This window comes from Ascaphus truei, chromosome 11 (assembly GCF_040206685.1).
Source record: "Ascaphus truei isolate aAscTru1 chromosome 11, aAscTru1.hap1, whole genome shotgun sequence".
NCBI classification, from domain to species: Eukaryota; Metazoa; Chordata; class Amphibia; order Anura; family Ascaphidae; genus Ascaphus; species Ascaphus truei.
In genome coordinates, this window is record NC_134493.1 from 37,179,399 (window position 1) to 37,193,051 (window position 13,653).

The 13,653-nt window shown below is 42.5% G+C and overlaps 1 protein-coding gene across 6 annotated transcripts in view; it reads right to left on the bottom strand.

Moving 5' to 3' along the window:
* Positions 1-13,653, bottom strand: part of TNRC6A (trinucleotide repeat containing adaptor 6A) — a 75,027-nt gene that overhangs the window by 20,154 nt on the left and 41,220 nt on the right. For 4 of the 6 annotated variants that reach the window (XM_075565663.1, XM_075565659.1, XM_075565661.1 and 1 more), the window contains 3 exons: positions 7,008-7,349; positions 5,977-6,024; positions 583-3,228 (listed from right to left, as the gene is read on the bottom strand). In XM_075565663.1, the coding sequence (XP_075421778.1) occupies positions 583-3,228; positions 5,977-6,024; positions 7,008-7,349 (3,036 nt within the window). The remainder of the gene's footprint in view (positions 1-582; positions 3,229-5,976; positions 6,025-7,007; positions 7,350-13,653) is intronic. The other 2 variants (XM_075565665.1, XM_075565660.1) reach the window with 1 other exon arrangement.

Below are 13,653 nucleotides of genomic sequence, written 5' to 3' on the forward strand. Positions count from 1 at the left end.
TGGAGTGCTACATAAAACTGTACTAGATACTTTCCCCAATTTTATATATCAGATATCCTGAAACTAAGCCATAACAAAATACTATTACATGCATACTATTGCGGTCATATTTATTACTGGGCTTTGTGCCGTTAGGTTTCCGGGTTTAAGTATACAGCGTTATTAAGCGTATGAAACAAATGTCAAAAATGGTGTTGGAGGTAATCTCATTTATAGCTCCAGAATATGGTGTATACAAGTCGGACAGAAGAAACTCAGATAAAAAAATAGTATGTTATAGAGCAGGGCCCTCATCACCTTTTCTATCTGTGCTCTTGTTTGTCCTTCGGTTTATGTAATACATACAACTCTGTACCCCCATTGTACCGCGCTGCAGAATATGTTGGCACTTTATAAATAAATGATAGAGATTTATTACCGCCCACCCTCCCTATAACAAACATTTATTTCTAGGGACAATGCAAGGGTTAGGATAATGGGTGCCAATAGTCTGCTTTCAGGACTGTCGAAAAAATGATCAAGTTTTATCACTTCCCTCCTCACCTAAGAATAATCGTACACAATAAGTGTCCAAATCCTTACCAGAGTTGTTGCTGCTGCTGCTCTCTTTGCTTTGCATGGCACTTAATGGTGGGGGCAGCGTTTGCTGTTGGTTTTGCGGTTGTTGGTTTTGCGGTTGTTGGTTTTGCTGTTGTGTTTGCTGCTGTGTCTGCGGTTCTGCCCCACTGGTAGTATTAGATATATTTTTATCCCACATGTTCACATTCTTGTAATTGTATTTGCCGGGGTCACCCCAGGCTGCAGTTCCATCATCTATTTCCATTTTGCGTCGTATGGATTCTGGCGACGGCTCCTCCCAGCCAGTCGGCTCCTCTTCCTTTGCCGAAGCTGGTGTTGGTCCACCCAACCAACCAGAAGGTTTATTGGTGGCTGACTCTGCTCCCCGTGATCCTGCCTCCTGTTTTTTGTTCCATTCGGTAGAGTTACTTGATTGCAGGTGTTCACTCTCCACTTGAGTGGGGCCAAGTTTGGAAGCCTCCTCCCTCCCTTGGGCAAGACTAGGCCTGGCTGGCTCCCCCCACCCTTGGGTTGGGCTGGTCTTAGCGGGCTCAACCCAGCCTGATGTATTACTGTTTGCATTTCCACTACCCCAGGTGTTGGATCTACCAGGCTCACTGTAACCAGATGCAGATCTGTCACTGTCACTGCCAGAGCTCGACTTTGTTACTCCCCAATGATTACTCCTGGAGTTCTCCCCCCAATTGTCATTATTGTGCGCTCCCCACCCCTGACTTGATTTCTGCCCCTCTGACCATCCCTGTTTGACCTTTTGTGCATCGCTCCAAGTGGATTTGTCCTCTTTGCCATTCCCCCATGATTGGTTTTTCTTGACCATTCCAGTAGTAGCAGCAAATTGATCTTCCCATTCCCCTTGGCTTACTGAGCCTTTGGCATCTCCCCACCCTGTAGCAGGCTTTGGATCTCCCCACCCAGATACTGATGAGGTATCATTGCTTTTAGGGTTTGGTTTATCCACCCATCCCCCTGAGTTAGAAGTCTTTGACCCAAAGCCTCCCCAGGCTTCAGTTCCATTGTCAGTCTTTCTATTGCTCCTAAGCGAAGCAGCTTCAGCTTCCCAGGCAGTGTTCTGTTTAACTGGAGTCTGTCCCCAACCAGTGTTGCACAACACCCGGGGGTCCAGGTCACCTTTACTTACAATATTTTCGAGTATTGTCTGATGGTCCATTTTTCTTCTCTCCAGATGCGCTTCCCCGGTTATTTGCTCGCTCTTGCTTCCAGTGCTGTCTGCGCTACCTTCGATTTCCCCCGTACCTGTACTTTTGGCCCATACATTACTTGCCTCGTTGCCCCGAGACCCTGTTGGATTTTGCCCCGTGTTCTCTTCCTCTGTAGATTTCCAGCTGTTTGATGCTTTCCTACTATTTGTGGTGTTTCCACCCTCATTGGAATGCTGATTGCTAGGCAGTTTGTTCCAATCGCCATTTGATATATTAGTGCCAGTGTTTTGTGCTGGGTTTCCCCATCCTCTGTGACTTCCGCTGGAAGTCCCTCCATTTCCACTTCCCCAATGCATATTTTGGGAGTTTACAGTCCCTGACTCCCATACTCCTCCTTTACTCCCGTTGATTTTATAGTTGGGACCGCTGGGCCCATTCATGCCCGGCTGCATTACAGTCACATTCACAGTGTCACCATTAGCTTGCCCTTTAGGGACTGAACTTTTTTCTCCGGAGTAGTTTGAGCCGGAGGTACTCCATGTAGTACCGTAAGATCCGTCGTTTTTTTCCTCACCATTGCTTAGGTGAGGAATGGAAGTGCCATTTGTAACTGAAGGGGTGTGAAGTGGAGAATGATTCATGTTGCTCACACGCCAAGCCCCGTGCCCTGTAGTATTAGGCAGTTCATTTGTCTGCATTAAGCCAGCAGAGTTTGGTAAACTAGAGGTCATAAAGTTAGTAGTGTTATTTGGTCCAGTCATTTCAGTGTTAAGGATTTGAGGTTGCCCACTATAAGAAACCTTCCGTGTACCATTGACTTCAGAATCACTATTCTCCTGAAGGCTTCCCCAGGAGCCAGGGGCTGAGCTGCCCACTTTGGGGTTAATACTCCGATTGTTAGACACCTGACCTATAGTACTGCTTGGAACATTTGTGCCAGAATTATTAGACCCTTTAAGGGTATGTCCATTGCTATCCAAAACGGGCCAGGCACCGTGGTTGCCGTTCATATTCAAAGTGCTTGGATTTATAACAACGTTTGCCGAAGTATTCACGGTGCCCCAAGCATTAATCCTGTTGTGCCTACTATCCGATTTGCTATCGGGGCCATCTTGACATGTGCTTATGTTTCCATGGGATAATCCCCACGGACCATTAATACTTCCATTGCCTGCATTATTGCTGTTGCTGCCGACCACGAACTTGCTCTGAGAACTATGCCCGATGCCATTTCTTACGGTATCCATTTCCCCTGCAGTGTTCCCAAGCGGCACTAGATGGCTCTTTTGCGGCCCAGAGTCTGTGGCAGAGTCAATATCCATACATTCTGATGCTAACTCTGGGCTGCTGCCTGTGATCGAAGGCCAAGCTTCTTTGTCCGTACCGTCTACAATAACTTTGTCCCAGTTAGTGCCTGGATCACCATTGGAAGAGATCGGTCCCCAGTGTGAATTTTCATAGTGAGATCCTAGACTACAGTGATTGAGATCTGGAAAACAAAAGTTGAAATAAAAAAAAAGTTGAAAAATAAAGGGGGGGGGGGGGGGGGGAGGATGGGATTTATACTTGGGTTACTATAGAGAGCTTTAAAAAAAATGATCAGCTGGTTTTCAAAAAACTGACATTATGAAGGTACTTAAGAAGTTTAATGGCCTTATGTTTTTCATAGTAATTTATAGTAGAGATGGAGACCTAAGACGTCTCACCGTGAGATGTGCTCAAGTAACCAGAGCCAATTAAAAAGGCATTGAAAGATCAGAAGCCAATATTTATTTTCTCCCCTGGATCAATATAGTTACTACAAAACATGGGAACAGCCTGAAACTCCACAGTGGATCTTGGATAAACCAAATACAGTTTCTACAAACGTGTTTTCGACAATGCATACAGTTACGCAAACGTAAATGAATATTTCAAAAAAACATTAATAGAAGCAGTTTTCCATGGTTTGTTAGAAACACTACATTTTTTTCTACTGCAAACATTTGAGCCACCTGTGCTGAAGCAGGGATATCTTGAAAACCTGACCTACTGGTGGCCATTGATGAATGGAGGTGCTCTTTAGGTCTCTCTCACTTCACATGTTATAAAGATACATTTATATGAACAGCAGCAGAAGAAAAAAAAGTGCCCTACCACAAAAAAAGTAAGGAGAAATGTTAAAGAATTCCCTTTTTCAGTTGATAAGTCCCCTTTCTATCAGTGCTTGGAAAAGAAAAATCACTTCATATACCTGGAACCATCCTGAAACTTTGAAAGGGTATGTTGAACTCCGCCCCCCCACACAAAAAAAACCCAAAGAGCTCCTAGCAACAGGTCTTAAACTGCACTCATCCAGCTATTCATGGGGTTGTAACAAAAACACAGATTCCAACAGAACTAAATCATTGAGTAAAAATAAACTCGTATTGTAAACACCAGCAGTGACGCCGCACGCCTCAATGGAAGGCGTCTGATAGAATGTGGATGAAGAGCTGGAGTCGGGAGCAGAGATTTGGCAAGGGGAGATGTAGCAAAAAACTTAATCCAACGCTTATGTTTTCTACTTTTGGGACTAAAAAGCACAATAAAAAAACTGTTGTGTGGCTGTTATAAACCCAAAGAGAAGCCAGAACACGTTTAGGTAAAGGGGTTACAATACATCAGTAGAGCTATGCAAGCAGCAACCAATATCAGATTTACACTGCTACTTAATTCTACAGCAGTTAAAAAGGAGTCAATTATTTGGCTAAATAACAGCATCTGTAGCCTTGAAATCCCAAGGAAACGAACAAAAATGTGTTCGTTAGGAAGAGGAATCAGTCCAAAATGTGCCTCTCCCCTGATTAGTGGCCAACAGGTGCTGTTCACAGTATACAGAGCTGGGCGGGGTTCCCATTTATTCCACATCTAAAACTTTAGTTCAGAACAGCAGTTTTGAAACGGTGAATACGTTTTGATCAGGTAATTGGCAAAAAAAGAGAGAGCAATGTAACCCGTACAAGAAAGTGTCTGGCCACAAAAATGCAGCATGAAGGAAGCAGGGTCAATGCAAAGAAATGCGGCTTGTAGAAACAAGTCTGACTACAAATTACTATAGTGTCACATTTTCCATGGAGGCATACAGAGCCAGTGCTTGCCAACAATTAGTGGATACTGTACTTGCGTTTATAGCTCTATGTCAAGCAAAAATCCCTTATACCCAATTAAAAAAATAAATAAAAATGTATTTCTAAACTTTGAATTTTATATTGTGGTGCAGAGGTACAGGATAATTTTCTTTTCATCAAAATATTTGAAAGTTTTATTTTGTGGTTTGTAAGGAGGACTGAAAAGTAATCATAATTCTGAATAAAAAATGTTTAAGAGCGCTTTGTTTCGCTAGCAATTTCTCGGCCTTGCACGAAATACCCATGATAATGGGACCAAAACACCGGCTTAATATTCACGGTATAGGCAGTTTGCAATCTTACTCTTGTTACCACACTAATATTCTACCCCTTGGAAAGAGCAATGCAAGGGAAGTTAGGTAAAATCCTACCCATCTACTGTATCTTCATCTTTCCACCCTAAAGAGAATAAAGCAACAGAAGTAGTGACAGTACAAGTCCCTACCGCACCCACTACGAAGAATATACTCCTCTTCGCGGCAGGTTTTCAGGTCTCCATTAGGCGGCGCTTATAGTGCCGGCGACAGCGATGCCACGGCAAAACAAATGCATTGGCGCCGTCGCATGCGCTTATATATAGTAAGCGCGACGCGACTGCTTGGTTGCGATCGCTGGAATTCATCTCAATTTGATTTTTCCAGCGACCGCAGCCTGACGTCACCGTCGCCCGCACTATAAGCGCAGCCTTACTGTGTTTACTTAAATGCGAGACCCCAGTTTATACTTTTTTTCCCTCGCAACTGTAGTTACCTGCAGTCTAGCTCGAACAAAAAAAAAAGGGGTCAGGAAAGCTTGGTGCAGAACCGTCGAGAGATTTCAAATCAAACTCATGGTTCTTTAATTCAAATAAAGTGTGCACAGAACTACACATTTATATGCCAAGTGTAATTTATAATTACAAAAAGTCTGGTGTGAACACATGGACATGCAGTCAGGAGCAGTCTTGTAAACACAGGCAACAATAAGTAGCGGAAAAACAGTTAAACAAGAATTTTTGTTATGCATAAAACCAGGTGCAAGCAGTCAATTGAGGCATTTCACCCACAAACACCAGCAGTGCAGACTAAAGAGGCTAAAAAAAGAGTCACCTAGCTGGTTAGGGGAGTGGCTGACCAAATCCCGAATGGGAGGCATGCCTATGAAAAAGCAAGAAATTAAAATAAAACATTATTTCCTGATCTACATTAAATACCTTTTGTTTGGAGCGCATATTTAATACAAAATAAAATTGCAACAATTAAATTTAGTAAAACATTATTACCCTAGTCAATGTAGTCCAAGTACTGGCAAAATTAACCACAAATATAATGGGTGCTTTTTAACACCTCAACAAAACAGAAGTTATCGCCTCACTGTAAGAAATAGAAACACCTTTTTAAATCATTGAGGTTGACACAAATTGCTGCTCAGAATTTATTTTTGGTGCAATATATTGATATCAACAGTCACACAAATAATCATATTTTATCAAGGTGATAATTCTGCGGAAAGATATTTCAGTTAAACCGTATTCCATGTTAGAGGCTTTCAAATAGGGGGATTCAAAATATCCAATTTACAAACTACACCAATTTTCTTCTTTATCCTGCCTCCTTTAGTGGATATAATTTTCATTAAATGTAATTTTGTCTGGAAATAAGACCCCCCCACCCTCGCCTGCCCCCTACATGGAAAGAATGAGGGGAGTCCAAGGAGATGAAGGCTCTGTCCTCCTGTCAGCTAAAGGCGGTATAAGAATAATGGCACAAGGCTGCTCACCCTAATTGTTTGTGATCTCACCGTCACACAATTAAAAAAATAATATGCATCAATGACAAGCCTGCTTTATAATCAATTAAGATGCAGTAAAGCAGTAGTGTTTACCAAGTGGCCCTCAATTGCTTCCAGCGAGAAGCCCCTCACAATGGCTATGGCTCATGACAGATAATTGCTAGGTCATGATGTTATTTGAGGTCCACTTAAACATTTCCTCCAACCAATCTGCCCCATTAAAATTGGCTTGAGGATACCAGTGACATTCCTTTCCCAAACAAAGCCGACATGCCTGAACAATCAAACCATGGATGGGAGGAAAAAAAAGTAAAGCCAGCAAAAACCTTATGACACACATTTCTCTTACCTGGTTTATTTTTGCAACTGCCCTGCAAGTCTTTGTTGGTCACTGGGTGCTGCTGACCCACTACAGTGTTGCTTCCTGACTCGTTGTTTAATACTTTAGTGGCTAACCCCAGGTTGGCTGCAATGCCAGGTAACTGCTGACCACGCTTCAAAAGCTGTTTCTGTTCCTGGTGTCGGAATCGCGGTGGTACTTCCCTGGGAGGGTAACGAGGCACCGGTTGCTGCTGTTGCTGATTGATTGTTGTGGGCCGCTTGGCATTATTATTATGGAGAGTGCTGGTTGCTGTGGAAGTGCCAATATTCCCGTTCACAGGCTGAGGCTGGCTTAGTATTTGTTCTGGCACTACATGGCAAAAACAGAGACATTAAATAAGAGTAAAATAAACATTTAAAATGGTCTTGAGGGCATAAAAATGTGGGCAGTTGTGTGAAAGCGAACTTTAACATCTACGTACAACCTCTAAAAAGAAATCCATCACATTTGAAGAAATATCTTTAACAAGAACTACATGCTAGCTTAGGTTGTAAAATAGAAATACTTTTTTCATATCTATTCCGTGCAGTCCAACATGAAGCATCAGCTTAAACCTATTCCTGCGTGCGCCGCCAGCTGCAGCGGGGACCTAGCCTAAGTTGTGTGCAGCACATAGAATTAAACCTCTGATGTGTGTGTGTGTGTGTGTGTATATATATATATATATATATACATACATATACACACACACACACACACACACACACACACACACACACACACACAACTGTAAATATTCCTGTATATTCATTTGCATGTCTTAGACAGGTCTGCAACCCTGTCTTTCACCATTATCACCCAGCAAACAGCACTTCCACTGCAGCAAGGGATTCTGGGAAATGACATGCAAATGAGCACACAGTGCCACTTTTTATCTCATGCTCACATTACATGAGCAACCCTTAGTCAATGTATGCTGCTTTAAACACAGCTTTTAAGCAAGGACTTGGGAGATGCAAAGTCAGATAACCCACACACAGACATGTTTCAACCTTGTCTAAGACATGCAAATGAATATACAGGAATATTTACAGTTGCTTTATGCTTTACTGTGGAGGGTTTTAGTCACTTTTTTTACCCACCATAACCTTAATAGTCGTGGTGATTACCTACTCTTATCTCATTTGAGCAAATGTCAGTAAGCCAACCTCACACTGATGAGACCCATCAAGGTAGAAACATGTCTGTGAGTGGGTTAACTGACTTTGCATCTCCCAAGTCCTTGCTTAAAAGCTGTGTTTAAAGCAGCATACATTGACTAAGGGTTGCTCATGTAATGTGAGCATGAGATAAAAAGTGGCACTGTGTGCTCATTTGCGTGTCATTTCCCAGAATCCCTTGCTGCAGTGGAAGTGCGGTTTGCTGGGTGATAATGGTGAAAGACAGGGTTGCAGACCTGTCTAAGACATGCAAATGAATATACAGGAATATTTACAGTTGCTTTATGCTTTACTGTGGAGGGTTTTCGTCACTTTTTTTACCCACCATAACCTTAATAGTCGTGGTATATACACACACACACACACACACACACACACACACACACACACACACACACACACACAGTGGTCGACAAATCACCAAAAAATCTACTCGCCAAAAAAAAAAATCTACTCGCCACCTAGTACCACACGTGTGCTGCTTGGGCCAATAGGAGCTCGCCACGATGTTAAATCCACTCGCTCGGGGCGTGCAAATGTATAGGTTTGTCGAACACTGCATATACACACACACACACACACACACACACACACACACACACACACACACACACACACACACACACACACACACACACACACACACACACACACACACACACACACACACACACTAAAGAATATCACTTGTGAGCACAGTCACATGTCTTAGACAGGTCTGCAACCCTGCCTTTCAACCATTATCACCTCGCATACAGTGCTCCCACTGCAGCAAGGGATTCTGGGAAATGACATGCAAATGAGCACACGTGTCACCTTTTGCCTGGAATATCCATTCACATGGAGCCCATTTAAGCTGATGTATCGCTGTTCACGCAGCATTTAAAAACACAGCATGGGACTAGCAAAGCAAGTTTAAACCACTCACAGACATGTTTCAACCTTGATGGGTATCAGTGTGAGGTTAGTTTATACTTGCTTTGAAATATGCCAACGGTGGAGGTTTTCTGTTGCCTTTTTCACCCACCATAACTTAAAATGTATGGCAAACCTACCCAGCCTAGAAATATTTCAAAGCAAGTATAAACTAACCTAACACTGACTGATGATCACATGCAGAAGTAATAGTTTTACACTTGTGTAAAACAAAAAAAATTGCATTAGAACAAAAGCTCGCCAACACTGCATACATGCACCACTTAAACAACACAATTTAAATGCCAACATTAAGCACTCGTTTAAAATGTAAAATGCTTCATCTTCATATATGTATAATCGCAAACATGCCACATGGAGGGGGAAGGGGAAGCAGACCCGGTGGAGGAAACGCTTGAGACATTTCAGGATCTCAGCTGAAAAGAAAACCCTCTTAATTTTACAGAAGACAATAAACTTAAAGAAAAAAAAGACGGGGTGTGTGCCGAGCATGCGCGATGTAAGTGAAACTTTTGTGTTGTCACCGAAATTGTAATCATACTCTCAAAAGTCTTTCATTCAATCAAAAACAAAATACAATTTCAGTGACAAAACACAAAGAAGTTTAACTTAGAACATGCGAGCTCGGCACACACCCACCCAGTGGTTTTATTTTTTAAATACCTTTCAAGCTCAAGTGCTGAGAGAATAAATTAACAAAACAAAAATAAGATGAGTTGTGTTTTGGGGGGACAGTGCATTGAATGTAGTGCTTCTTATGTTTGCATGAGATGTATATTTTGTGTCTAATTTAGTAGCTTTATTTTCTTACATATTTTCATATTTATTTAATTGGTTATACATTGTAATTGTTTCTGTTTAATAAATAAATGGAGCTGCAGTATTCATTCCTATCTGTTTCACGGCGCTGCCTGCTTCTGCGCATGCGAGATTAGCAGGCGGGGACGCGCGTGCTCGTGCCTTTCGTCACTTCCGATACACATTTTCGTCTCCATGAAAGCGTTTTGTCCCATCAAAATGTACTAGGTGCCAGCAAAGAAGTGTCACTTCAAAAACAAGTATGTAATCAACTTGGCAAAGGTAGTAAGAGGGTGAGCGCTTTCATTTAATTACAACGCCAATACAATTAAAGTTGAAACGGTTTGAAAGGTGCATTGAAAACTAAAAATGGAGATAAAACCTTTTGTTTTAGAAACCTGTATTTTTTGCTTTTACACAAGAATGCCACAACATCAAGTCAATTTGTTTTGTAGAAATCAGCCCTTAAACACAAGTTTTCCCTTTGTGGAATTTGTTCAGTGGCAATATCAACAGATCAATAGAGTTGCTAAGAGGAGGCGGTAGCAATATGGGGCGATGTGGTAACCCCCAATATTTATTGAAGTGAAATTTCTTTCGTGGCAGTGCCATCAAAAAAATCTCCATGGGGAAAAAACCTAAAAATTGTCACGAAAAAAATAACGGAAGTGACTGACTGCGCATGTGCAGAATTGTATTCTGCGCATGTGCAGAAGCATTGCTGGTATTTTGCGCATGCGCACATACATTCATAGCACTCAGCGCATGCACGGACACATCAGCTACATTCCGGTCATCAGGGCCGAGGTCTGCACGATTAGGCCCCGACCCTGCATCGGACTGCCTCCCCGGGAGCACAGTGCTTTTGTCTGTGACCAGCTCCCTGGGGTCTCCTGGACGGGGTGAAAGATGGCAACAGGGTCAAGGTCCCGGTCCAAAGCCTCCACTCACACTTACGTTGTAGGCCCTGCAGCCGGACCGTGCGATGTAGCACCGGCCCACAGCTGCACGCGTAGGGGACGCAACTCACCGCGCCAAGTGCCTGCTCCAGCATGGTGGTCCCTGGAGTAATCACTGTGGAGGACACAGTGTTAGGGGAATGACTGCCTGGGCTGCTGACCAGTGTTCTGGTATCAGGGCCGCCGACAGGGGAGGAGAGCTGGGACAATTGTCCCCGACCCCAAGGCAATTACCTGACCTCTGGCCGGGCTCCAGCTGACCCGGTGCTGACAGCTACGCGCATGGATACTGGGCCCCAGCTCCCCCCCCCCCACCCCCCCCCCCCCCCCCCCCGCAGCAGGCTTCTCTCTCCGCTGCTGTTGCGGATGGCCTCCTGTAAAGGCCCGCCCCGCACCGAAAGTTCAGAGGCATGAAAGCAGGGTACAGAAGGTGTGTGCACAATGTGCCGGGTTGAAGTGAGATGTGGAGAAAGAGGTTGAAGTGAGATGTGGAGAAAGAGGTTGATGTGAGATGCAGGGGGGAGAGGGTGATGTGAAATACAGGGGGGGGGGGGAGAGAGGGTGATGTGAGATGCAGGAGGGGGGTGGGATGCGTTTGATGTGGAGGGGGAGTATTGTGTGTGGGAGCGGTGAGAGGTGGGGAGAGATAGAGGGGGAGTCTCGCTAAGAACACCGACAATGGGGGTGGGTGTGGAAACTGCTGTCCTGGGCCTGTCTGGTATGCCCGTATACGTGTATATAGACACACACACACCACTATTTTATAAATCAAATTTTACTTTCATCTTTATGATATTAATGGCATGAAACACTTTTGAGTGTCAAAATACTTAAACCGCCTGTGCTTGGCATACACCACCTTTTTTTTTTTTATTATTATTTTTATAACAAACGTGTTTTTCTTTCATGAAAAGATCAATTGCAAAATAGAATTAATCTTCAATGAATGCTAATGAAACAAGGTTTGTATGGCTTTAACATTACACAATTGTATACTAAAATGAGTTGCAATCATTATATGTAGGTCTAAGAATGCCTTCAATAAATTTACATATGTAGAGCGTTAAAGAAAAAGAAAAAAGTACTGCCAAAAAAAAATTCTAGAACCCACTTGATTTATCTGATGTCAAAATGATGTGAAAGTGTGGATCTCAAGTGCAGTGCTATCCTGTGTGTATTAGTATTATTAATGAATCTGCTTTTTCCATCCCCTTCACAATCTTCAACACATCGTCATGGCCGTGTCACAGTTACATTCTATTCCAGCCATGTGGGGTTGCACAAAACTAGGTGTCTGAACACGGAAGACACGTCATGTTAATGCTCATTGCCCAGCGGAGGTCATTTAAAATAATGAGAAAATAAAGAAGACTGCACTGCAGATGGATTTATCTGGCTCGGAATATACAAGCAACGTCGTTACTAAATACTAAAACAATTGTATCTTCTACAGCTGGTATGTTTAGATGTTTGGATGTTCTCGTTATTTACGAGATGCCACAAGCAGACTCTTGGGACAAACAAATAATCAAATCTTTCAACACACTGCTTGTATAGATTTTCAAGCTGTTAATGGAAAGTTAAACAGCTATACACCAGCCTTATGTTCTTGGGCTGTTAGAATTAGCATTTTTATTACGTCCACAAACTCACAATACAAACCAAGAGATAAAGAAGTCTATTGTGTTGCAGAGCAATGTAATTTTAGAGCAATTAATCTTAACAACCAGCAGTCTAAATTTGTAAGAAGTCTAAATATATAAACAGAAATGACATAAGTGAAAAACCAAACAGGGAACCCAGAGCTCAGCAGATTCCTCCAGCAGTGCAGATGTAAACAACCACCCAGATATAACGTGCCCTGAATTCATTATTGTGACCATTCTTGATTGTGTTGCACTACGTATCCAAAGATAAGACGGAAAACAAACCGTTAGAACACGTTCAATGCCGACATGCAACTAAAGATTTCCTTTTAAATAGCATGTGCTGCTATGAGTCACGTAGCACTGCAAGGGTTTCGCTTTTCAGCTTTATATTGAGTCAGTGGATAGGCATGTATGTAACAAACTTATCTTAATACTTTTACAGCTTTTCCCATTGTTGCCTTCTCTGGCATATAAATTAGTCACTGACTAGGACCTCACTTTCTGCTTGTAAACCATAAACTATGGTGGAGGTTCCTTTGAGAAACCAAATACAGCAATTCTGTCTACCTCACAGCATTCGCGTTCCCCTTCTAGGGTCTGACAGCATTGCTTTATTGTCGATATGAACTAAAACACTTCCTGGCACAAAAAACACACTATACTCCCCAGTCATTGTTTTAGTGTGACAAGCTGCAAGTCATGCAATAGCAGTTTTCTCTCGATGAAATACAGCTGAACAACATGTATTTTTTTTTTTTAAATAAACAATCCAAAACTGAAAGTATTGCATGCAAAAAAAAAAAAGTGTTTACAAATAATTACAATGGTGTGTTTCTATAGCACAAATAGATTACAAATGACACGCTTACTATGAAATTGAATTATGCATACAAAGTGGTGCCACACACCACTCTCCCACTATACACATTTTGCTTGCAGAGCCTTATACTGGCATTTTGTTTGCATCTTGCCAAAGCCTTTAGAAAAGGTCTACGTGCACAGCATTGATGTGACATTAGCCCTAATTCCTTTATCACGGAGCAACACAAGTGCAAAGACAGATCTTGTCCTTTTGTGTCATACAGCTAAGAACGGTTATACATGAACAAAC